The sequence below is a fragment of the Mizuhopecten yessoensis genome, unplaced genomic scaffold (genome assembly GCF_002113885.1).
Source record: "Mizuhopecten yessoensis strain PY_sf001 unplaced genomic scaffold, ASM211388v2 scaffold3621, whole genome shotgun sequence".
NCBI lineage: Eukaryota > Metazoa > Mollusca > Bivalvia > Pectinida > Pectinidae > Mizuhopecten > Mizuhopecten yessoensis.
The window spans coordinates 209,671-236,594 of record NW_018405136.1 but is presented as its reverse complement, the minus strand read 5'-3'; the positions used below and the strand labels follow the sequence as shown (position 1 = coordinate 236,594).

Here is a 26,924-nt window from a genome sequence, read left to right as displayed (position 1 = left end):
ATATAGTAGTAGTACTAGCTTTCCCTCCCAGACCTGATCAATGATATATAGTAGTAGTACTAGTTCTCCCTCCCTGACCTGATCAATGATATATAGTAGTAGTACTAGTTCTCCCTCCCAGACCTGATCAATGATATATAGTAGTAGTACTAGCTCTCCCTCCCAGACCCGATCAATGATATATAGTAGTAGTACTAGTTCTCCCTCCCAGTCCTGATCAATGATATGTAGTAGTAGTACTAGCTCTCCCTCCCAGACCTGATCAATGATATATCGTAGTAGTACTAGCTCTCCCTCCCAGTCCTGATCAATGATATATAGCAGTAGTTCTAGCTCTCCCTCCCAGACCTGATCAATGATATATAGTAGTAGTACTAGCTCTCCCTCCCAGTCCTGATCAATGACATATAGTAGTAGTACTAGCTCTCCCTCTCAGACCTGATCAATGACATATAGTAGTAGTACTAGTTCTCCCTCCCAGACCTGATCAATGATATGTAGTAGTAGTACTAGCTCTCCCTCCCAGACCTGGACAATGATATATAGTAGTAGTACTAGCTCCCCCTCCCAGACCCGATCAATGATATATAGTAGTAGTACTAGCTCCCCCTCCCAGACCCGATCAATGATATATAGTAGTGGTACTAGCTCTCCCTCCCAGACCTGATCAATGATATATCGTAGTAGTACTAGCTCTCCCTCCCAGTCCTGATCAATGATATATAGCAGTAGGTCTAGCTCTCCCTCCCAGACCTGATCAATGATATATCGTAGTAGTACTAGCTCTCCCTCCCAGTCCTGATCAATGATATATAGCAGTAGTACTAGCTCTCCCTCCCAGACCCGATCAATGACATATAGTAGTAGTACTAGCTCTCCCTCCCAGGCCTGATCAATGATATATAGCAGTAGTTCTAGCTCTCCCTCCCAGACCTGATCAATGATATATAGTAGCAGTACTAGCTCTCCCTCCCAGTCCTGATCAATGATATATAGCAGTAGGTCTAGCTCTCCCTCCCAGACCTGATCAATGATATATCGTAGTAGTACTAGCTCTCCCTCCCAGTCCTGATCAATGATATATAGCAGTAGGTCTAGCTCTCCCTCCCAGACCTGATCAATGATATCTAGTAGTAGTACTAGCTCTCCCTCCCAGACCTGGACAATGATATATAGTAGTAGTACTAGCTCCCCCTCCCAGACCCGATCAATGATATATAGTAGTAGTACTAGCTCTGCCTCCCAGACCCGATCAATGATATATAGTAGTAGTACTAGCTCTGCCTCCCAGACCCGATCAATGATATATAGTAGCAGTACTAGCTCTCCCTCCCAGTCCTGATCAATGACATATAGTAGTAGTACTAGCTCTCCCTCCCAGACCTGATCAATGATAAATAGTAGTAATACTAAGTATACTTAAAAGCAAAGCTGTATGTCTGGTGATCACAACCAGACTCACATTTAATCATTAAAAATAACTGTTTCCCCAAGTTAATCAATATATATGATTATTCTGTATGCTCAAATTTCTCAAGAAAAACCAAATTCTCAAAATTCATTTTCCTTTTTATCATTTTTTACCTATAAGATTTCATATTCGTTGTATGTACATGAATACAGTAAAACACATTTATGCCAAACTCTGAAATTAGAGACTATAAAGACTTAAATTCCTAAATTTGATGATAAATTCTAATAAATTTCTAATGTGCTTTTTCTCCTATGATTCCCTTAGTGGAAAGTACTTCATGTCCATGGCAAATCCCAAAATGCAAATTATGGATATTTTTTGGGATATGCCACCAAAGCTAAGGTTATTTCTTCTCTTTCATTTTTGCTTTTAAAGATTGTATAGTATGTAGGATTTTATGTAAATTGTTGGATTTTTTTTGATAATCAGAAACCTCAATATGGGGGGTGGGGTGGGGAATGATCATATTATTTGAAAAATTGGCCCAATTTTAGCTCAAAATATACATCTAAATCTTTCACTGTTCTGTCAACCAGTTTACCATTACAGTGTTTGGTTCAATATGATAATATTTTTCATTTAACCCTTTCACCCTTATGTAACTTTAGTAGACTCTACCATGCATTGATATGGATGAGTCCATTATATATATGACAGTTGTGAAAGGGTTAAAATGATTTTCTATTACATTTCTGTTCATATTTGAGTAATACTATAGGATGTGCAATACGTGTACCCCAATACTAGGTATAACAAGTGATCACTACAAGTATTGTTGTAATAATTAAAACCTAAAAATTCAAGAAGCAAGCAAACGATTGTGCAGAGCATGACATCAAAGTGCTTGGTCTACTGTTACCTTTAATGGGTTTTACTAGTCAATCCAGAACAAGCAAATTGAAGGAAAACCACAATCAGACAATTAGATTTCACATTACATATGTATCATCTAAGGCCAGACAAAAACATATGCGTGTTTCCTGTAACATGTTACACAAATTTAGGGTAGGTAGGTAGGTAATACATTTTATTTTAACAAATAGTTTTATATGGTTTATATATAGGAGTGATCTTGACTTTCAAAGTGCATCTTTGAAAATTGCCTTAAAAGTTTAGGGTAGGCACAACAAATTAAGGTAGGTAGGGTTACCAGAAACAGCAAATATTATTTTTTGGCCTAAATACAGATTTGGCTACATATATATACAATTGTAGCGGAACTGGACGGAGTCGATAGTCGGCGACCAGATAGCTCAATTAGTTGAGCGTCCGTCTAGAGTTCAGAAGGTCCCGGGTTCGAACCCCGGTCTGGACGTGCATTTTTCCTCTCCTGTTACACAATCATTCACCCCTGAAGACACATTTGAACTCTTCTAATTCAAAGGTTGGAATAGTTCATTATGAAATTTCGGGGTGAATGAGTTAATAAAACATCGAAGCACTCTGACCTGGATTTTATACCCCTAAAATCATACGAGGGGGTCTCTCTAAAAGGTTGATATTTCAAATTCATCAAGTTATCAGAATAGTGATTTAATCATGCATGATCACATGGTCCATATAATGTGCATTTTGTACTTTTTCGGTGACCTTGAGTTGACCCTGACCACTTATATCCTAAAACACTCCCCTACTGTAGTATGAAGATTATTGATAAATTACTTAATAATCAACAAAGAAAAGATTTTTCTAATTCGAAATTAAAGAGAGACACACTAAAATATCTTTTTAATTCCCACTCATAATCAAAAATATGTTGTTCCCAATTTTATCAAATCACCAAGCTCAAAATCGTTCTTTCCTAAAATTAAACTATTACATATAGTCTGTTGTTGAACAATTCACCAATCTGCCACCCAGAATTGCGCGGAGTCCTGATCATAATGATACTACATCATTAAAATCATGTTCAGGTCAGGTACACATACCTTATCATATCAATATTTCATTTTATACTAGAAAACAAAACAAAAATTTAAAAAATCCGAAACACTCTCCTCGACCTCCATAAAATCTTCTGCAGGCGGGACATAAATAAATTTGTAGAAGTTGACATCATAACAACAATTATGTAAATTGAAACCAATCAGGATTTCCGTAAAAAAGTTATTTTTCGGAGGAATCTGTCGATGGACGGACAGACCTGACAGACAAAATGAGGACTGTTGCATGGGTATACATTAACTACATGTATATGGTATACATAGTACCGTACTATGTATCTGTACCGAATTAAAATATTAGTTGGCAATGAAAACTTGCATGTAATTTCTAAAGCAGATTTACATTAAATCATTAAAACTAACCGTTACCCAAGTTATTGTACATAAGCTCCAATTTCCCAAGAAAAACAAAATTCTCAAAATTCTTTTTTCCTTTTAATTGATATTTTTCCAATAGAATTGCATTATACAGTAAAACACATTGATGCCAATCCTCTAGACTGGAGATGCAAAACTAAGTTCACTAGCTATTTCTTTCCAGAATTTGATTATAAATTCTGATACATTTCCATGTCACATCCAAGATCTCAGAACAGAGTGTTAGGATGAATTGTGCTTTATTGTATTTATTCCACATCATCATTAAATCATTTTTCATTCAGTTGTTCTGTCAATAGTATTTGTTACTTTTTTAGAATCTGAATTTTGTTTTGAGAATTTTGAGGATCTTCTGCTAAATTGCACCTCTATTGTATTATCAATTTACTTTTTTTAGAATCTGAACTTTGTTTTGAGAATTTTGAGTCTCTTCTGCTAAATTGCACATCTATTGTATTATCAATTGTACGTGTAAGCTTTCCTGTCAGGAGATTTTAGTCATTCATTCACCCCTGAAGACACATTTGACCCCTAAAGACACATTTGAACTCTTCCAATTCAAAGGTTGGAATAGTTCATTATGAAATTTTGGGGGTGATATTATCAACTAATATGCTATCTGACTCTACAAGTCATCATCCTCATAATTCCAGTGGTTAAAACAATATATGCTCACTTACATTCTAGGCACCCCTGTAACATGTCATGACACAATCCAAGGTTAATTTGTACATGATATGTCACCTTGTGGATGTATTCATACATGTAGACTAGTTTGACAGGGTTAGACACTAACTTTTTTTGCTTGGTAGTCCACAGGACTAGGTAAATAGATTATTTTCTAGCCCTTCGCCAATGTAACAAGTCCAATATTTCCTGATAGGAAAGCATTGCGATCTTACAGCATGAAACATCAAAAGTAATCGACCGTAGGGGACCTAATAACTACTGCCCTGAAATATGGTGAAGTTTTTGGAAAACTTTGACAATTATTATACAATGTATCCTATTTTAAGCATTTTTCTAAAATTTGAAAAACGATATTCTTATTTTATAATCATATTTTCACAAGTGCAAAGGACCAGTTAGGCTAGGTGATTCACTAGTCCTTGCTGAAATCTAGTCCAGGACTAGCGGACTAGTGTTAGTGTCGACCCCTGTTTGACCCTCTAATGTACATTGAAAGGATCGTACAGCACCATAACAGTAAGATTGATCGGCTTTGAAATCAGGTGTCGCTCCTTTAATTTGTATTCTTCAAAGGAAATGTACATGTAGCAGCATAGCAATTGGTCAGTTTTTTTAAACAGAAACCAATCAAATTATCTGTTAGCTGTGCATGTGTGCCTTCGATTTTGTCATGGCATATCCCAAGTGTGCAGAGAACGTAATTACATGTTTGTTAGCGTAACTCCTGGAATTTTGAGGATGACAAGTCTAGTGCAACAGCCAACTCCTTTACCTACCTAACCTAAAAGCATTATGTACAGACACAGACAGGTTGTTCTCTTCATGTCTTTGACAAACTAGATTTTTACATTTCTAAACATTTTCTTCGGGTTTATTGAAGTTTGAATTGTACTGATAGAGAGGCTATGTATCACAACCAGTAAATGTTTTTGTGGGACATTTCGGTGACCAGTAGTATGATATGTACCCTGCCACCTTCATAAGCTGACAAATGACCAGTAAAGCGAAGGGTATGTACACAAAGGTGTAAAATATATACCAGACAAGTTGATAATATAATCTAAGTCAATTCCGATATGCTAGAAGCATATATGTAAACTTACTTGTAGTTGTTATAAATGTACGAAATGATGAATCAAATACCACCATGACATACGTTTATAAATATAGCAACTATAAGTATTCCTATACACTTCACTGGTCATTTGTCTGATGAAGGTGACAGGGTACAGTATGTATCGTACTATAGCTAGTCACCGAACCGGTCACACATAAACACTTAATGGTTGTGATAGATAACCCTTCTACCATAGATTTGAACATTGATTAATTAAACCTGGCACTGGACTCAATTATTACGGCAGTGATATTTCCTTACAGCTATAATTTCTAGTAATTATAAGTTTAATTTTAACTTCAAGTCAACATTTATAATTGAAATTAAAATACTCTAAAAGAATCTCACAGCACAACATCATAAGTGTGTGCATATTTACTTTTAATCCCAAGTGCTATTTTGTAAACATATATCTATAGCACTGTAGCTGTATACATTTAGCATTTTAAATCACTCAAAAGACTCATTTCCAATAGATATATATAGTGTACTGTATGCCGGAAATGTCTGCCCAGTCAAACTTTGTCCTTCACCCATGAAATTTGTGTCTGCCCAGTGTTAATTTTGCCCTGCACATATAATTAGTATATATTATGTTGTTTACTTTTATTCACTGTAACGATTACCTGGTCGTTTTTATTAGTTCAGATGGTGGAAAGGGCAATCAATAATTGAACTGCAGCAAAAATTTACCGATATACAGTCGTTCCAGGTACAGACTTGAAAAAAATCTAAGATCAAACATTCTGCTTATAATATATATATCCCCTTATATATCATGTAGCCATTAGCATTCACAATCAGTATAAATGAATATACATTAAAATCTACTACTACTATAAGAAATTCATGCAGGTTTCTATTTTGATATAGAAAGAACATTGTTTCTTTTTAAAATAAATTGAAATGATTTTTATTTTTTTTAAAAGAGTAAATTTTTAAAAATGTGACATTATCCTGAATCAATTAAGTGATTTTTATCCTAACATGCTTTATCTAAATTTCATTCTACAATACTCATTCATAACGGTGGGGCTATTTTGCTCCCTAAATATAATTTTGAACTCAATGTCAAACTGACTTATAAATAAGTTATAACTTCCATAATGGTTCTTTTTAGTTTTAAACATATTTTATTGATAACATATTGACAAAGGGATTATATTTAGTCGGTAAGTTTTTCCAACTTATCAATTGACTTCTCCCAGTTCTTTGAATATGAAAGGAAGGCAACATTCATACAAGGGGAGATAATCTGATAGCCCTCACCCTCGGTAAAAATCTTCGATTTATGCAACCTGTCTGTAGAAAGTTTGTGTAATACGCTGTAGATTTTGAGTTATCTCCCTAAGCCCAGCAACATCTACAATCCTTTTATCTAATAACAAGGGAGGTAACTGTTGCTTGAGTAAGGGAGTGTTTATCCTGCATACCTGGTCCTTGAGGGCGTGTTAGCGCCAGTTTGCCGGCTCCTGAGGCATTAAATGAAAATACAAATACATGATAAAAAAATCCTATTTCTGGAAATTTTAAACCACTTATATATTAATTTTGAGAAGTTTTTCAAATAAAAAAGAATATAATGTAACCTAGCTGCAGAGCAAATTCAAACAAATCATTATAAATTATTCAACATGCAAACATTTTTTTTACTTCATATGAATACATTTTCATTATAATTTTGCCATCATTAATATACATGTAATGTATTGATGCATTGTATTTCTTAATTACATGTAAGGCAGTCAGAATCTGTAAAACTTGCTTAACCCTTTCACCCCTATGCAACTTCAGTAGACTCTACCATGCATTGATATGTGTCCATTATGGTCTACAGTGGTGAAAGGGTTAAAATGCTTTAATATGTAAATAAAGAAAAAAAATCTAAAATATTCATGCAGACTTGCATTCAATGTGACATCAGACATCTAAAAGGATATTATGTATGTATCATACACAAAGATATTTAAGTCTTTTAGATGATACTTTTAATTACTTTATAAATATAATATAAAATCAAATTTTAGTATATATCTGGAAAATTCCAAAATACACCATATGAACATCTATGACAGACAATTTTCCATGTGCAACATTCTAAAAATAATGAAAAAAACATTTGTTTTATTTGAATTATTTTTTACAGATACCGTATTTTAAAATGTTTATTGATTTGTATAGTAGGTATAGAATATGAATTGGTAATGAAAAATTGGTTTTTCAATGACAGCTATATGACAATTTCTATTGATTTTGTTATGATAAACCTGTGGTAAAGATGCTTCTTGCTTAAATTTGAATAAATGTATCCTGAAATTAGTTTATGAAAAAAAATGATAATATTTTTAATAAAGTTCTAACAATCAGGGTGTTTGCCAGCTATTTTGGGAAAGGGCCCCTGAGAAGAAATTGGGAAAATATTATCAGCATTTGGCAAAAATTGGGAAATATCACCATCAAAATAAAACCTGCAATATGATCAGCAATTTGTTTTCCTCTAGCTGTTTCTTAGAGTAAAATGCACTGCAATAAATAAACACATCAAATTTTCGGTGTTTTTGTTTATTCAATTAAAAAATTTCATTATTTATGTATTTTGGATGCTCCTTCATGGACGATAATACTTTGAATGTTGCACAAATAATGACTGGAAACTTGTATCAGGGATTAATACGTATACAGGAATAGAAAGTTAGTAGCCTTGTTTGAAATAGGGGAAAATATGCGTTGTAGGTGCATGACCCGTCCAGCGAAGGCTGTAGGCCCGAGCCAGGGGGAGAGTACGAGAGGAGGGCATGAATTACATCTTTAATTTTGTTTCTCGCTGTTCATTATAATTTATAAAATATCAGCAGCAACAATTGATATCAACACAGGGAAAATGAAATAAATCACTCAGTTGTGGAACTGATGGAAAATTAAAAGAAAAATGGAACTAAGACATATATTCATTTACTAGTATATTAGTTACAAATCGGTTAATTGTTAAACTGAAACATGGGAAAATAATATAAGGGCAAAATTGGAGAGGGGAACTGGCCCATATTCGGCCTTAAAAAAAGGCCTGTATATATCCATGTGTATAAACATGATTTTTAATCCAATTGGGAAAATAAAGACTGAAATTAGGAAAATGCAGGGTCATTTTTCAATTGGGAATGGGTCCATACATGTACTAGACCCGATAAACACCTGGCAAAACCCCTGACAATATAATATAATTTTAAAACAAGGATTTTATGTTTGTACCTGCTGGGTTTACTCTTGGTGTAGGGGAGTATGTGCTCGCCACTTCCTCACCGTCAGGGATTTCTAGGGCTTCGTCGTATGGTTGGTTTTGTATTACTCTGCCCTGTAACAGAGGATGGAAAATATCACAGTCAAACCTGTAGAGGAATTGCACATTAGAAAAGAATCTTGATAAGACGTCTATGAGTACAAAAAAGTCAAAGCTACTTGAAGAAACAGTGCATTGTGTAGTTTTATAAAAATAAATAAATTTGTAATTGTTTATTTTTCGACGATTTTTTTATAATACATATAATTATGAAAAGCAACACACACAATCTTACAGAACATACATGCTAGCACCAGATATCTTCATAAGCTACGCATGCACAGGTCAGGTACATTATACAACCATCATAGTCTGCATATTTATAAACATTTACTCATTCACCTACCCCTAGATGCTATGCACTATCTAAGAAGTATCGTTCAAACTTCCAAGCCTATATACCATAGTACATATGTATCACAGTTCACCAACATACACACACACACATCACGATGTGTACGTGATCATTTGGTCACCATCGTGCACTAATATTTCTACATTGTGGACACCTATACATGTAACTGCACTGTATACATGTTCGATAATAGCCATTTAGTTTATAATTCATAGATCTATGCAGGTTTAACTCATTCACCCCTGAAATTTCATAATGAACTATTCCAACCTTTTAATTTAAAGAGTTCAAATGTGTCCATCGGGGGTACCGTTGAGCGAGTTAATTGTGTATAAGATTAATCTAATGATCAAATACATTATTCTTATGATCTGGGTCTTTTTATCCCAAATCATGTTCACACTAATGAGTTGTTTCGGCATAAATCTAATTCCTCCAATGTTGTTTACCTCTAATATCAATATTTATCTTTAAGTTATATTCAGTTTAAATGTTTTTAGTGACTAAAAAAATACTCTTTTCACGTCTCACAAACCATTGTGTTGTCAGAAGAATTTCAGGTGTAACAAATGTAAGTTAGATGCAGATTTGGTCAACCATGTATGAATCTAATATGTCTATTAACAAAATAAGACTAAGAAAGACCGGAGGAAAATTTTAAATGATACTGTATTAGCCATACACAAGTTAACTAAACAAACAGGCCTTAACAAAGTTTCTTCATAAGGCCAGACAGAAAAATACATGTGTTTCCTGTGTTGGAAAAATTTAGGGTCGGTAGGTAAAAAAATAATAATTTCATATGGTTTATAAAGGAGAGTGATCTTGACTTTAACAGTGCTTCTTTGAAAATTGCCTTAAAAAAAAGGCAGAAAAAAATAGGGTACATTGTAGGTAGGGTAACCAGAAACACAAAATATTTTAAGTTAAGTTTATTCCAGTTCAGGATTTGAACAATCCTCTTCACCGGACTCAAAATCATACAGTACATAATAATACTAATGATGTAAAAAAAATATACAATGTGATATAAATAATACAGACAGTAAAGTTTCGTTAAATTTTCATTAAGTTCATATTAAAACTTGTAATTATAAATCAGTTCTTGGTTTTCCCAAAACTTGTCAAGTCTATTTTTAAAACAGTTTGTGTTTGGAGCAGATATCACAGATTCTGGTAGATTGTTCCATATGCCTGCTGCTCTCATAGTGAAAGAGTTCCTTCTTAATGATGAGTTTGCCCTTTGTGGAAAGTTTTGGAATGTCCTCTTTCATTGTGTTTGATGGCCACATCTGACCATAATTTTACAGAAGTGCAGCATCCCCTTGTCGCATATGCTACTGATCATCTTATATACTTCAATCATGTCTCCCATACGCACAAAATATTCTTATTTTTCATTTTGTTTGGCCTGAAATATTTTTATGGCAAATCAAACTAACGTGAAACAATCGAGGGTGAAAGGTGAATCGACCCGACATCTCAATAACTGTTTTTGTAGTATTTGTTGTATTGGTCTAGCTTGTGGTAGAACTAGTACTGGACCGGGTCAATTAGTAGATTACTAATTATTAAATTGTGTTATAACCAATCATTTAATAAGTAAATTCTGACGCTAAATTGAGTATTTTAAGCTATTGGAAGTTCGTGAAAAATCCCTAAAACAGGTGCCGGATGAGTTTGTTGACATTAGTAACGCACGATAAAAATGAGATATGAATCATCAAGCCTATTAAAATATGTTCAGCAGAAAGTTGGCTTCTTAGGTCTTGCAATATAGTTCATGACCGACAATTAAAAAAGAACACAACCATATTTGTGTATACCTTTGCTCGTTCCTCGTCCGAATCGTCCGCCATCGGGCCTTGGAATGTCGTTAGTACGAACTGTATTGTGGGTAATTTTTTAAGTAGAGCTAAACATTTATTTTCGATTATACATAAATCATGAAGAATGTTTGCATATATATTACGCAGAGGTTCAAGTTACATAATGGAACTATAAAAAAGACATATGTATGTAAATAAATCTTCCAAATTGATTTATTCTTAATTAACTTCGAAACTAAAACTTCCTCCAGGACAGCGCGAGCGACAATGAAAGATGTATGGTAAATCAATGAGGATCTCACCAGCACGAAGTGTCCGTCGTTTACAGGCATTTAGCTTCGGTAAATGTCCTCGAAATCAAAACATTTTCGGATAGTATGCTCAAACTACTCGAAAATATTGACGGCAGGGACGATTCATTCAACAACCATGATGGGAACAGTGACTCTATAAGCGGAAATAATCAGCATATCCCTATTTCCAACCGCGACAGTAACGTGAATCGCGATAATAAACAAAATTATGTCAATGGACAAAACAACAACAATGACGAGGACGTAGCAGCAGTAACCGTGACCAGTGCTCGAAACACGTTTTTCCGGCGGTCCCCACAGCCGACGTTAAAGTAAGCACCGATTATTTGTTTTCATAATCAGCTGTTTTGTGTGTTGATTGTTGATACGTCAGATTGTATGTATACGTATATGTACACACTAATAGAAGCTTGCTTATCGCATGTGTCTTTATCACGGACTTAGATAACATCTTATTCTCCTTTAAAAAAAGTTGATGGGTTGAGCTAGCAAATTAGTTTTAAAAAGACATTTCTACCTTAAGATTTTATTTTTATTTGCTAGATTGCTGCTATATATATATGTTACTCTTGAGGTGAAGACAAAATTCAGTTATCAAAGATCAAAATTGAATTTTTGATTTAAATTTTGAGATGGAACATATCACTCTATCTAAATGTCCTTAATGTATTTTGTGAATAGTTTTCATTTTGAATTACACAGAAAATTCCTGAGGAGCCGTCACAGCCGTTGGAAAACAAAATGATGATAAATATATATATGTTACTTAATTGTGAATAATGTTTCAAAAAGCTAAAAATCATTCCATAAGATGAAAATAAAACATATATATGGCAGGGATATTGTAATATTTTATTACCTGGTCATTTATTATTAACACACCTCAGAATAAGATGTTGGTACTTTTTTTGTAAAGGCGAAAAATGTTGAATAATATGAAAATATAATTCAGCAACACACAGGACACAAAAAACAAACGAAGTACAGATTTTAAACTTTATTCCATTTAAATGCCGTAAATCTTCGTAGGTACCGAAATGATGTTACGAATAAGTACCAAAACATATCCCGCTGCCCACCCCGCGATACTGAAAAGACTAAGCACCGAAATGCCTGCCAGTACTCCCAATAATGCACAATCTAATTAAAAATTGACTTGTAATTCTGCTACTCTACGGTGCTCTATGATACACTCGAGCTCCAATACAAGATCAAGCAATGCCCTGTTTGGGTTTATTTCAGCATGACCTTTGATCTTGGCCAAACAGCACATCGCCTTGCAAATCATCGGTGCATTTTCATTCTGCCAGCACTGTAAAAGATTATTGAAAGGTACCAAGATATTCCGGGCGTGATTACAAAATAGGACTGTGCCCATGCGAACCACACCAAGAACGCCTCAAAAAGTTTCTGTAAGCGTAATTTACATCATTTTAATGACCTTTATGTGCTGCTGTTAAACCTTTTATTGCATTTGCTCTGTCAATCTGGTCTTTCATCAAAGAAACAAGGGACAGTACAGGAGGACAACCCTGTTACTTCCCATCTCCCATAGAACCAACGGAAATAACTGATACGGCAATGATTTACTGAACCCAATTTCCCCTATCGTCTGCATGATTAGGCTGTGTCAACTATTGGTAGAAATTTCTTAAGTTGACATATTAAACACTTCACAAACCTGGATATATGGGTTGATCGAGCTATGGCACTTTCATAAGGTAAAATACCTGCAGTCTATATATATATATATATATAATAGTGAAGAGCAGACTGAAAAAGAACCTTCATGGATGGGTGATTATAATAAACTTTTAATCAAGTATCACAACACAAAAACTGCACAGTCGATCGTGGACTAGCTTACTTGGTCTTTATAAAAGTATTAACGTTTAATCGGCTGATTGATATATATAGTTATCAGTGTATTCAGGGTCTAACTGTAATGTTATAATGTAGAATCACTTAAGACTGATAAGACTGTTTCAGGGTCTTTGTTTATATTATGTGTCGTCTTATCTTATCAGAGTTTGTAATCGTCTTTGTGGGTTAGATATACAGAATGTAGATTTAGTAATGTCAGTATGTATATGTTGACTAAGATGCCCCGAGAGGTTCAGGTAATATCTACTCCTATAACATGAGAGGCCGCTTGTCGGCCTTTTTTCTATCGGATATGATTTTGCCGACTACGCGGCACCTGTCAAAAGTTTTTCGCCGTGTAAAACCTCTAATATTGTTAGAGTAAGGTAATATCCTGCGCAGGTTCGTGAACCCTTATACTTATCTTAGGAAAATGATCTGCATCTTCTTTAAATAAATGTATGTCCTTGAGTTTTGGGACAGATGTTTGCGTCCAGGACTAATAGTTTTTCTGTTAGACTTTACCCAATTTTAAGAATGAAATATAACTCACTATATATATATATATATATTTCTGACTTCATATAGGGGCTCTGCATTTTGAATATGACGTTTCTTAGGGTTGCAATGATATACGTTTACATGACGATAAGATTATACGTATCACGATATTATGGTCAGATACGATATATATAGTAACAGTAGAAGCAAAGCGAAAAGATATGTTGCAAATAATTTTAATGGCAATATTACAACAGGAAATAGATTTGGTCCAAAATAGGCATGACTTTAAAGTTTCACACAATTCACATCTTTCAAAGTGCGCGCTGAGCTGGAGCTGTTACTAGCCATGTTGAAATGGATATACATGTAAGTATCTATACTGAATTCAGAAACGATAAAATCTGGAAAATATAGGTGTATCGTGACCTGCAAAAAATATTGTGTTTATCGTACCATATTCAAAATATCACGATATATTGTTGCAACCCTATATGTTTATGAAAATAGATTGGTTTGGTTTGTTTATGATGCACTTAACGTGGCCTCTAAACAACGATGGTCATTTAAAGGTCATGGAAATCAGATTTTGGTTTTTGAATTATATACACTGTTATGCATCCATGGCCATGAATTCTTCGTTTTGTGGTATTATACCTAGCTATATGTGTTAGTAATCGCTGGGGCAAGATATAAAATCAATTTGACACATAGCACTTGATTAAGCTTTACAGAATGTAAACTAGATTATCTACATCTATATCATCTATATATATATACAGGTGTTCGGTGAAGTTCAAACCCACACGTACATGATATTATGAAACCATGCTTAATATATATATCACACCACTGTCATACGATCAGACACAATCTCTGTTTACATAATTCCTGATCTATAAAATTGCTAGTGTTGGTCCTCTTGAAGTATATTGTCATTTGATAAGTGTCTAACGATACAGGTGAAGAGGACTTTTCCACCTTCGTTACTCATGTATTTACGCTGTTTTACATGAGTAGCAGAATTAAATAGTGTTGGCAAGATAAATTTAGTATGCAGGGACTAATATGTGCTTCATATAAGATTTGTGTTGGTCTGTCTGTACACCGATATATATATTGTACTCTGTGTATATCAAGCCTTGCCACCTATATAAACATAAATTCATGTATTTAGAAAAATGAAAAAATAAATGATGGGTGTCTGACGTGTGATTGGAGAACACATTGTCGCCTTTATTTAACTACATGTTAGATCTGGAAAATGAATTCACGTACATCTATACGTGCATATGTGTATGCCTGGATCTCTACAGAAATTCTCTAGAGAATGAAATTTACTAATGCCGCTTCATTGATTTCCAGGCTGGGGTGAGTACTTTTGTTTTAAACTGTCTATTCATAAATAGTTGTATTAGATATATATTTTGTATTGTAATATTTGTTCTGGCCATAGTTGTGGGGCCAGGGTGGCCAATCAAGTGGTAAAGAGAATGACAGGTACCCAGGTGTATGTATCTCTAGAGAATGACAGGTACCCACGTGTCTACATCTCTAGAGAATGACAGGTACCCAGGTGTACATGTCTACGTACATCTCTAGAGAATGACAGGTACCCACATGTCTACATCTCTAGAGAATGACAGGTACCCACATGTCTACATCTCTAGAGAATGACAGGTACCCACATGTCTACATCTCTAGAGAATGACAGGTACCCAGGTGTATGTATTTCTAAATAATGGCACAGGAACCCAGGTGTATGTATCTCTAGAGAATGACAGGTACCCAGGTGTCTTCATCTCTAGAGAATGACAGGTACCCACGTGTACATGTCTACGTTCATCTCTAGAGAATGACAGGTACCCAGGTGTACATGTCTATTTACATCTCTAGAGAATGACAGGTACCCACGTGTCTACATCTCTAGAGAATGACAGGAACCCAGGAGTACATGTCTACGTACATCTCTAGAGAATGACAGGTACCCACATGTCTACATCTCTAGAGAATGACAGGTACCCACATGTCTACATCTCTAGAGAATGACAGGTACCCACATGTCTACATCTCTAGAGAATGACAGGTACCCAGGGGTACATGTCTACGTACATCTCTAGAGAATAACAGGTACCCAGGTGTACATGTCTACGTACATCTCTTGAGAATGACAGGTACCCAGGTGTACATGTCTACGTTCATCTCTAGAGAATGACAGGTACCCAGGTGTACATGTCTATGTACATCTCTAGAGAATGACAGGTACCCACGTGTACATGTCTATGTACATCTCTAGATAATGACAGGTACCCAGGTGTACATGTCTACGTACATCTCTAAGGAATGACAGGTACCCACGTGTCTACATCTCTAGAGAATGACAGGTACCCAGGGGTACATGTCTACGTACATCTCTAGAGAATGACAGGTACCCAGGTGTACATGTCTACGGACATCTCTAGAGAATGACAGGTACCCACATGTCTACATCTCTAGAGAATGACATGTATTAAGGTGTCTATATATCTAGAGAATGACAGGTACCACGCACAGTGTATAAATCTCTAGAGAATGTTTGGGACCCTTCAGGTCTCTAGAGAATATGTGTGTCTACATCTCTAGAGAATGACAGTTACCAAGGTGTATACATATCTAGAGAATAACAGTTACCAAGGTGTTTATATCTCGAGAGAATGTCAGGTACCCAGGTGCTTATATCTCGAGTGAATGACAGATACCAAGGTGTTTATATCTCGAGTGAATGACAGTTACCAAGGTGTTTATATCTCGAGTGATTGACAGTTACCAAGGTGTTTATATCTCGAGTGAATGACAGATACCAAGGTGTTTATATCTCGAGTGAATGACAGATACCAATGTGTTTATATCTCGAGAGAATGACAGGTACCCAGGTGTCTACATATCTAGAGAATGGCAGGGAGTCGGGTTTATGTATCTCTAGAGAATGGCAGGGACCCAGGTGTATGTATCTCTAGAGAATGGCAAGGACCTATGTGTATGTAGTTCTAGAGAATGGCAAGGACACAGATGTATGTATCTCTAGAGAATGGCAAGGACACAGATGTATGTATCTCTAGAGAATGATAGGGACCCAGGTGTATGTATCTCTAAATAATGGCAGGGACCCAGGTGTATGTATCTCTAGAGAATGGCAGGGACCCAGGTGTATGTTTCTCTAAATAATGACAGGGACCCAGGTGTATATATCTCTAAATAATGACAGGGACCCAGTTGTATGTATCTCTAAATAATGGCAGGGACCCAGGTGTATATATCTCTAAATAATGACAGGGACCCAGGTGTATGTATCTCTAGAGAATAACACATTACATAATGTAGTACCCAATTGTAAGTGTGATGTCTCTAGATAAATCGTTTTTACATTTGTGTCTAAGTAACACTTGACAGAAACCTGTATACAATTGATATTTGATCCTTGTGGTAAGGTTTTGAAAGTGATTCAGATTTCATCATTAATATTTATAATTTAAATAAATTAAAAAAATAGTCAAAGGATATTTTAGTGTGAGTGATTTATGTTCTGATTTTATTCAAAACAGCTAAACATGCAGCGGAGTAGAGCACTTACTAGTCTTTGAAGAAGTGATATCACTCATCATAGAAAGACAGTTTTATTTTTGAGGTTTGGTTTAATTTATAATTAATCAGAAGTGCCATACAAACCAGGTGGTCACGAAAACTAATAACTTATCAATTAAGTAATATATATATGCCATGATTAAGTTTGATTAGATATATCTCCCCCTGAAAATTCAAAAGGTAAACTACAAGTAGAATTACCGGTATATCCTTCAATAATAAACCACTAACCCTTTCATCCCTATGTAACTTTAGTAGACTCTACCATGCATTGATATATATGGATGTGTCCATTATGGTCTACTGTGATGAAAGGGCTAAAGGACATGTATAGCAGCTTCAAACACCTTTAGTCTGTATAGGGTCTAGACCTCGGGGAAGCACAAAACAAATACAATTCTGTCTTATGAAATCTTAACCCTTTCACCCCTATGCAACTTAAGTAGACTCTACCATGCATTAATATGGAGGAGTCTATTATGGTCTACAGTGGTGAAAGGGGTTAACAAAAAGCTGTCTTCTGTGGACTCAATTTGATGAAAATTTGTCTATTGTGAACAGTTTGATAAAAACCAGTGTCTATGTTTTGTGAACAATTTTATGAAAGTTATTTAGTGAACCAGCTTTTTAGCCCATCATCGGTATTTCTCAAGAAGTGCCGGAGGGATCTTTCTTAAATTTTATATGCAGGTTCCCCTTGGTCCTTAGCTGTGCAGGGCAACTTTTGAGACTGATCGGATAAACAACAGGGCCGACAGGCAGCCATCTTGGATTTTGATAGTGAAAGTTTGTTATCGCTATTTCTCAAGAAGTACCAGAGGGATCTTTCTTAAATTTTATATGCAGGTTCCCCTCGGTCCTTAGCTGTGCAGGGCAACTTTTGAGACTGATCGGATAAACAACATGGCCGACAGGCAGCCATCTTTGATTTTGATATTGAAAGTTTGTTATCGCTATTTCTCAAGAAGTACCAGAGGGATCTTTCTTAAATTTTATATGCAGGTTCCCCTCGGTCCTTAGCTGTGCAGGGCAACTTTTGAGACTGATCGGATAAACAACAGGGCCGACAGGCAGCCATCTTGGATTTTGATAGTGAAAGTTTGTTATCGCTATTTCTCAAGAAGTACCAGAGGGATCTTTCTCAAATTTTAAATGTAGGTTCCCCTTGATCCCTCGTTGTGTATGTTATATTTTGAGACTGATCATAAAAACAAAATGGATTAAAAGAAGAACTAAACAGATCTTTCTCATATTGCAATGATCGATTTTATTGCTTTCACATTAAGCACTGTACTAGTAAATATGTGAAATGACAAACTCACTTTGAAGGTTGGCTTTCATACACATCAGTATTAAGTTTAGATCAAAAGTTACCTCAACGTGCAATTACTGTTAACATGACCCGATCAAACAGATTAGAGGAAAGAGGAGAAAATATCGAACTGACAAAGATCTAATGAAGATGGTACAAAGGTGGGCGCCAAGATCCCTCTGGGATCTGTTGTTTTTTTAAGTATATGATGGAAAATTACTGAAATCATTTTTTGTTAATTGACAATTGATAGAAGCCTACAACAGTGTTCGGAGTATAAAAACCAGCGGGACAAAACTGAGATTCAAACCCCAGACTTCAGCTTGTTATGATAAATGCTAATTACTATTCCTCTAACTATTCCTTATATCTGTACATTTTGAATTAACTCACCAACAATCCTAAGCTTCAATAAGCCGGGCCCGGCCGGGGATTCACAGGAAACCCTGACTATATGTACATAGAACAGATATATATGTGTGTGTGAATTCTAGAGAATCACAGTTGTCACAGCTGATTATCCTAGAGAAGTTTGAGGACATGTCAGTTAATGAACATGTAAACCAATTATCGAGAATTTCCTGTAACGCAGTAGTTGTTTATATCCTCGATTTGCAGCACACGTTGTTTATAACAGTTTTTTTGTTGATTGACGTTCCATGCCACCCATGTCGTCAAACATCTTCAGAAAGTTGATCAGGTAATTGATAATCAAAAGTTTGTTATAGTAACACAAACAAAAGCGTGTCAGATTCTATAAAGTATCGTTATGAAGAGTTTAATATGATACAGTGTCTGTACAATCAATATATGATAAATAATCTCAATCGATCTTTATAATAAGATCTGATGTACATTTCACATGTATACATAATGAGCAAAAAATCTATATTCTAGAACAAAAATGCTGTTTTACATATAAACATAGATGTGCGACAATCTTTGATGGCTATTAATGATCTTGCAAAGATTAATTAAAATTATTCATGTACCAGGTGAGTTTAATGAAATGCTAATTTAAGAATTTTTTTCTTAAACAGTTTTGGCAATTTTCTCACCAGAGCTCGAAAAATGAAGCCATCCTTATCCAGCTCTGAATTTCAATTCTGGCATTAAAAAATAATGTAGTTATTAATTGTGCATCTTATTTATATAAGTGACTGATCATGAATCATCAGCTGATATTCTGTGGAAACATTGTTTTCATTCAGTTACTTGTCTCAACTAATTATACAGCACCCGAGTACTCGTCTGCATGGTGGTGAAAACTCCCCCGTTATACCGCCACCTTATTTTGTTCCGTGCCAATTTTGGTGGTATAATGGGGTTGTCAATAAAACAAGGTTCCATGCGATCAGTATACGTAGGAAAGCCACATGTAGGACATATCTGCCTAAAGTGTACATCTATTTGTAACAAACACTTCATAAACATGTACATATATATTTAATTTGTAATGAATGCAAACACGTTATATATATCATTTACAGCTTTTAAACATTATAAGTTAATAGAAAAAATATAATTTAACTTGTACAATTCACCGACGTGTAACACAATCTGTACGGACATGTATGGTCATCACATGTTTTGTCCAGGGGCGTCTACTACCTGGGTGGACTGGTTTGTGGGAACCATTTTATCTGTCAGTGTATTCAAACATTTAATGTCATGTTCCATTTTGTTGTGTATTGATTTGAAAAATTATCAAGTCTTAATTGACCGCCATGATAGAAACTTTGTTTCTCTTCCGATATATAGGTCACTTTTTATATATAATGGGTGTTATGACCAAGAATAGTATGGAGGCACATGTAGTAATTCCATATTTGGTAATGCAGGCCATATAAAGTAACGGGAATGGAGAAAACATCTCGCGTGATCTGTCATGGCTGTAGTTGTTTGAATTCAGTAAAGTTTAGTTATTTCAATCATCATGCACTATTTGCTAACATTATACTGACATGTTAGGCATAAGTTATAAGTAATCTTATAGATTGAACACTTCTTATTTCAATCCATTCGCCGGTATCCGACTGAATCATTAATGATCATATAATTGACCAATTATCAGACCAAAACGTAAACAATGACAATATTGTCGGGGGATAAAACAGTTTTGTAATTGAAAATGGTTAGTGATGGCGATACAAAATTTTACTATTTTATTCAAATTAACATTTTAAGTAGGTCTTCTATCTTTACTTTTTCTTTGTTTTGTTGATTTTTGTTTTTAATTTCATCAATATATATACAACAATATTTATTTACATGTTCATTATGATTTATCAAATGACACAGATCTTCTGGACACAAATGTATTGATTAATTATACATTTTAAAAAATGCATCATAGTGACATTTTAAGCAACAGTTTTGTTCTTGACGCATGATATGCAAATGTTTGGAATGGAAAATAATTTTGTATGATTTAAAAAAATACATTTTAGTAACATTTTAAACAATACGTTTTGTTTTTGATGAAATAAAAAATATTTGAATGTAAAATAATTTTGTATGATGCAAAAAAAAATGTTAGAAGAAAAAAAACAACTCATTCACCCCTTAAACTTCATAATGAACTATTCCAACCATTGATTAGGAAGAGTTCAAATGTGTCTTCAGGGGTGAATGAGTTAAGCATGGAAAAAGTTAATTATTCAATTATTTTATAGATGATACCTATACATTGTGTATGTGCATATATTGATATATTATGTTGGAATATGCATATACATAATGATAGTGGGAAATATTAATGAACACAGGGTCATACTTTGTAAAAAAGAAGTAATTTGCAACAAGCAATTTTCATGTCAATACTTAAGCTTTTCCTTCCACAAAAAAAATTATGTAAATTTATATACAGAATTGATCATCATCCTTTAAGGATTCCAGTACCACTACCAAAACCTGAAGATATGGATTGAAAACTTTTTTTCTGGCAATTGAATAAAGCTTTGATAAATCATTTCTGAAAAGAAACAATAGCTTGCTCAGCTTCTACTAAAAAATAATAAAGAAGAAATAAGCAAAACAGAACCTACACAAATGTTCTGAGAGTAAAATGCAGCTGGATTTAAAAAATGAAAACAAAGCAAAATTTGTCACAGACAGTTTCCTGACAGTATGTATTCAAAATTCCATAAAAGTTCAATCCTGTACAGATTTTTTTTTTTAAATATGTAAATTTCAGATGGTTCAAGAAAGCTTCTTTTCCACCTGTGTAAGCATCATCATTCATCGGACACAGAGTAAAATGTTTGTTCAGGTGAAATACAATCGGAAGAATTCCGATGAAAAAGAAACAAAACATAATGGGTAAAATCAAAAAAGGAAAACACTTCAAGATGAAACGTTTTTCATATGGTAATTTTTTACATAAAATATTTGTGAATACAATAGTACATGTATGTCTTTGATTATCTTGCTAGGGATAGGGACCTTACAACGACCTGTGTCTGTATTGATCCAGGTGGTCACTGGTCATTATGGAACACAGTTTTTCTTAGGCCAACATGCTATAGATCTGTGTGATATATATAAAGGCTTTTAATTCTAGGGGAATTTACCCCCAATCTCAACAAAGTTTTATATTAGTGTGGGGATGCAGCTTCTCTAGGGGTGTTCACAAAGCAGGGTCTAGTCGCTTCTCTGGAGACATTTTCAGAGTCTAGTTGCTTCTCTCAATACCCCCGAAGTCTAGATTATTAAAAAATATTTGCATAAATGCAAGTTTAATACAGATATATGATAGTAAAATTGTTGGAGTGAGTAGCCCCTGATGTGCCAAATGTATAACTGTGTGTAAATATGTGGTTAACAGGTGTAATAAACAGGTTAACTGTTTCTTGTATGTCAGTTGTATATATTGTATATCAACTTACCTGTTTCAGACGGAAGGCTGGAGAGACATCCCCGGTCAATGTTGCCTCCAGCCAGGAGTCCTCAACAGGTTCTGAGCCATACATAAACAACGACATGAACTGCGATTCTCCCGGGTAAATATTGAATATGTGATCTGTGTCTGAACATGAACAATGCATCATCGGTTTAATGTGATAAAGTAAAGGTACAGCTTCTTGAATTATAGAATTATAATCACGAAAAACTTTCACTGAGGCATTTTTTTAAGCTCACCTGGCCCGAAGGGTCACAGGGGTCAAATATGTTAAAAACATATAAACAACTTCTAAATAAACAATAGGCCTAGGGTGATAATATTTGGCCAGTAACATGCTGGGATGAAGGGCTACCAAGTTTGTTCAAATAAATGACCTTGACTTATATTCAAGGTCACAGAGGGCAAATATGTTTTAAACATTTAAACAACTTCTTCTGAATAACCAATAGACCTAGGGTGATGATATTTGGCTAGTAGTATGCTGGGATGAAGGGCCATAAAGTTTGTTCAAATGAATGGCCTTCATCTTTTTTCAAGGTCACAGGGTCAAATATGTTCTAAACCTTTAAACAACTTCTTCTGAATAACCAAGAGGCCTAGGATAATGCCAGTAACATGCTTGGATGAAGGACTACCAAGTGAGGAGTACTATTTGTCCCTTCTACATTCAAGATGAAGTGATTGATTTCTATATATCAAAGAGATGAGGACAAATAACTGCACCTTGCCTTATTCCCAGACTAGAAAAGCTCAGGATATTAATCCATCCAATGAAATTGTTGTATACTGGAAAGTTTCCATGGCATGATTGACCTATGGAAATTGGCTTATTCCGTCTTTGCGTATTGCAGAGTTATCTGCACTTGTGAGCAGGTATTGATTGTTACGTCATTTGTTTGTGAGAGTAACGTCATCAATTTTTGAGAAAATGACGCAATTTTCTCACACAAACCAATGACGTAACAATCAATCCCTGCTCCCAGGAGAAGATAACTCTGCAATACGCAAAGACGAAATAGTAATACATAAACCCCCTTGAACTATTTTAGGCTGTTACATTGCATAACATAGCTAATCCTGACCCACTAGCCATTTTAAAACAAACTGAAGGCCTATTTCTCAGAGACATTTTCTGTTCTGTCTGCTCTTAATTCTCCATACCAGCATATCATATTAAAAGTAACTCTCAACAATAACACTTCATCTAAAACATGTCCTTAAACCGGGGGATATGAATTCCAAGAATTTCATAGACTATTTATTACCAGCCAATTCCTGAATGGCTACATTCCACCCATGATTCATGTCCTTGCGCTATTTTCATATTTTTCAGGAGAAATATTAGTACGGTTTACAGAAGAGCCATTTCTCCTCTATTCAAGGATGTCGACAACAAATCCGCACCGACCTGTCCGTCCGACGGGTATCTTGACAATGCCGTCACACCGGACCAAAATAAAACATCGAATTCACTCGATCATAATGTGTCATCGGATTCCGCCTCAAAGAGTACGGAGTCAAAAAAATCTCTTTCTCATGTTGAGACACCATCAGAAAATATTTTTGGTGACAAGACGCCATCTTCCAAGGTCACTCCAAAGGTCACAGTGTCGTCTGCAAGCTCACCCAACATGTGCAATGATAAGTTGTCTGTTGCGAAATCTGATATTGATAGGTCATCATCGTTCAAAGGTTTAGAAAGGGCTTCCGATTCGGGTAGTCGGAGCAGTGCGGAATTTACACGGGCTCATTCACGGGAAAGGTCGTTTGAGAAGTCGCTAGATAATATAATGGACAGATGTTCAGAAAAGTCCTTAGATCTGAATCTTAGCGTGGAATGTAAAAATGGGACACACAGTGATAAAACGTCTGTGGATGATTCTAATGTCAGTAAAAAGAGTGACAAGAAGAAGAAGACTGCTCCGTGGTATACGGTAAGGATATGTCATGCCTTTTGTTATATAGTAAACCCTCGTTATACTGCCAACATTCGTCCAGAGAAATTGTGGCATTATAAAGGAGTTTGGCGATAAATTTGAGGAAGTTTATAAAGGAATTCTTAACAAAATAAGAAATAGGCAGACATTAAATATGTTGGCAGTAAACGAAGTGGCAAATTAAATATGAGGCATAATATCAATTTTACTCTGCATCTTAAAAAAGAAATCTGACTGTCTGCAGTCACAAGATTCCCTGGAAAACTTTAAAGCCCATCCATTTTCTGCTGACTTCCTTGAAATGTAACAAGCTAATTTTAAACCAATATAATTAAGTAGCTGAACAAATATACCTGGAATACCGATCCCCTCATTTTTGACAGAGTTATTGCCCTTTTTATGTTTTAAAGCAGAACAATCTTAGCAACAGCAGTATTATTTCTATTAAATCAGGTAAAATTCATTCATATAATCATGAACTTTGATTCACAGGGGTAATCACCAGCATGTGTAGAGTCTTAGATATATTCGTCAAGAATTATACTTTTCTGTGAGATTTTTAATTTAGAAGGATTACATGTCTCATATTCCAGCAGATGTGGAGCCCTTCCTATAAATCAAGAACAGATGATTTCAAGAAATTTTTCAAGGATGTTCCAAGTGATGACCGACTGATTGTTGGTGAGTATATATATATATATACAACCTTATCATATTTTAGAAGTTTTATCCTAAATCTCACTTTAAAGACTGGCGTTTCTATTCTTTATAACAATTTTTAGGATTGGAGGACAGTCACACATATAAAAACATCAGATCCGTTGTTATTTCACCTTCAAAATATACTGAGTACCGACATTACCTTATTTGCTTTAAAAAGCGCCCAGGGGGCTTACATATTTTCACTAAATCGAGGTGCTTATTAGGATAACAAAATTTGAGCTATGAGCAACTTCAACCATTCGAATATTACTGACGGACGCTGTAAACATTCCACAGTTTGGCTGCATGGTGGTTTAAAAATTGGAAATCAAAGGTTTCATCTGCTTCATGGGGAGTCTTGTAAGCCTATAGGTCACTGGACATCAAATCTCTACTTTAAAATGTTCGTACCATAAAACCTTGACCATGCCTGGTTAGGTCTGGGAGGGGTTTATATCACAATAAATTATATATTTATGTAATCGTAAACCTTCTACTCTAGTACTGCAGCCTTTACGTCGGGTGCGGACCAAGGATCAATGTTCAAACCTCACCCCATGCCCCGGGCAATTTCTTCAAATCTTTAGTTACTTTAAAATCAAGTATTAGAGGTTATTATTTGTCATTAGCTCACCGTGACCTGGCCTCTTGTTTTTATTTATCGAGAATTAAAATTGAATTGAAAATAATAGAATTGTGGCATTGATGTTGATATGAATAAAGTGTATCCTGACAGCTGTGCTATACCTAAGACCTATAAGCAGATAAGCCTGGTACAGGTAATTCCTATAGTCTGATACAAATCACTGGCACATGTTTAATTAATTTATAAGTCCCTCTGCCCTTCTCCCCTTCCCATACTTATTTCTATTGTCACAGATCTAGATCTGGCTTGCCCCATCGTAATGTTGAACATTATATTACTTCATTAGCACTCTTATCAAGCCAGGTACTGGTGCCTATAGTCAGATACAGATCAGCGACACCTGTTCAAGCCCCTCCTCCCTCCCATACCTGTCATACCTCTGACTTTCCCCCCTATCATACTGTTGTTGCTACTTATATAGCCTGGTACTGGTGTCTGTAGTCTGGTACTGATCATTTGCACCTGTTAAATCCTCACCCCAGGACACCCATCCACCCACACCCTCCTATTGTCACATCTAAGCCTGGTACTTAGCTAGCTAGATCCTATATATATGTATATTCAGGGGTACATATAAATCAATGACATCAATGATGCCTGCTCCAACTTCCCACTTCCCCATCCCCCACTCTCTACCTCCCACACTCCTCCTATCACACCTCTGATTTGACCTCAGACTCTCTCAGTTGACACTGTACATTAGCATTTAGCTGTATATATATATTCAGTTTTACATATACATCAATGATAACTGTCCAACCTCAACCACCCCGGCCTCAACCCCTCACTCCCCGGCCTGACCCCCTCAGACTATTGTCACTGCATCAGCACTGAGTATTAGCTTGGTACTGGAGCCTGAGACAGGTCACATTGACCCTTGTTAATTAAGCCTTCCAAGCCTCCTTTTGCTCCAACCTCCCCCATCCATTCCCCCACTTATCATATCTCTGACACCTCGCCCCTCAGACTATTGTCACTTTACATGGGCACAAATAAGCCTG

The 26,924-nt window shown here is 35.4% G+C and overlaps 2 protein-coding genes across 5 annotated transcripts in view; one reads left to right on the top strand and one right to left on the bottom strand.

Annotated features, from left to right (window-relative positions):
- Window positions 1–11,210, bottom strand: part of LOC110447791 (intraflagellar transport protein 46 homolog) — a 27,571-nt gene extending 16,361 nt beyond the window's left edge. Inside the window, exons 1-3 of one of the 2 annotated variants that reach the window (XM_021493702.1) lie at window positions 11,121–11,210; window positions 8,852–8,954; window positions 7,036–7,074 (exon numbers count right to left, since the gene is read on the bottom strand). In XM_021493702.1, the coding sequence (XP_021349377.1) occupies window positions 7,036–7,074; window positions 8,852–8,954; window positions 11,121–11,153 (175 nt within the window). In that variant the 5' untranslated portion in view covers window positions 11,154–11,210. The remainder of the gene's footprint in view (window positions 1–7,035; window positions 7,075–8,851; window positions 8,955–11,120) is intronic. The other variant, XM_021493703.1, reaches the window with a different exon arrangement.
- A 77-nt stretch (window positions 11,211–11,287) lies between these two features.
- Window positions 11,288–26,924, top strand: part of LOC110447790 (GRAM domain-containing protein 1B-like) — a 61,728-nt gene continuing 46,091 nt past the window's right edge. The window contains exons 1-4 of one of the 3 annotated variants that reach the window (XM_021493699.1): window positions 11,288–11,748; window positions 22,631–22,735; window positions 23,972–24,572; window positions 25,172–25,256. In XM_021493699.1, coding sequence (XP_021349374.1) covers window positions 11,501–11,748; window positions 22,631–22,735; window positions 23,972–24,572; window positions 25,172–25,256 — 1,039 coding nt within the window. In that variant the 5' untranslated portion in view covers window positions 11,288–11,500. Of the gene's footprint in view, window positions 11,749–12,442; window positions 12,850–22,630; window positions 22,736–23,971; window positions 24,573–25,168; window positions 25,257–26,924 lie in introns of those variants that run through there. The other 2 variants (XM_021493698.1, XM_021493700.1) reach the window with 2 other exon arrangements.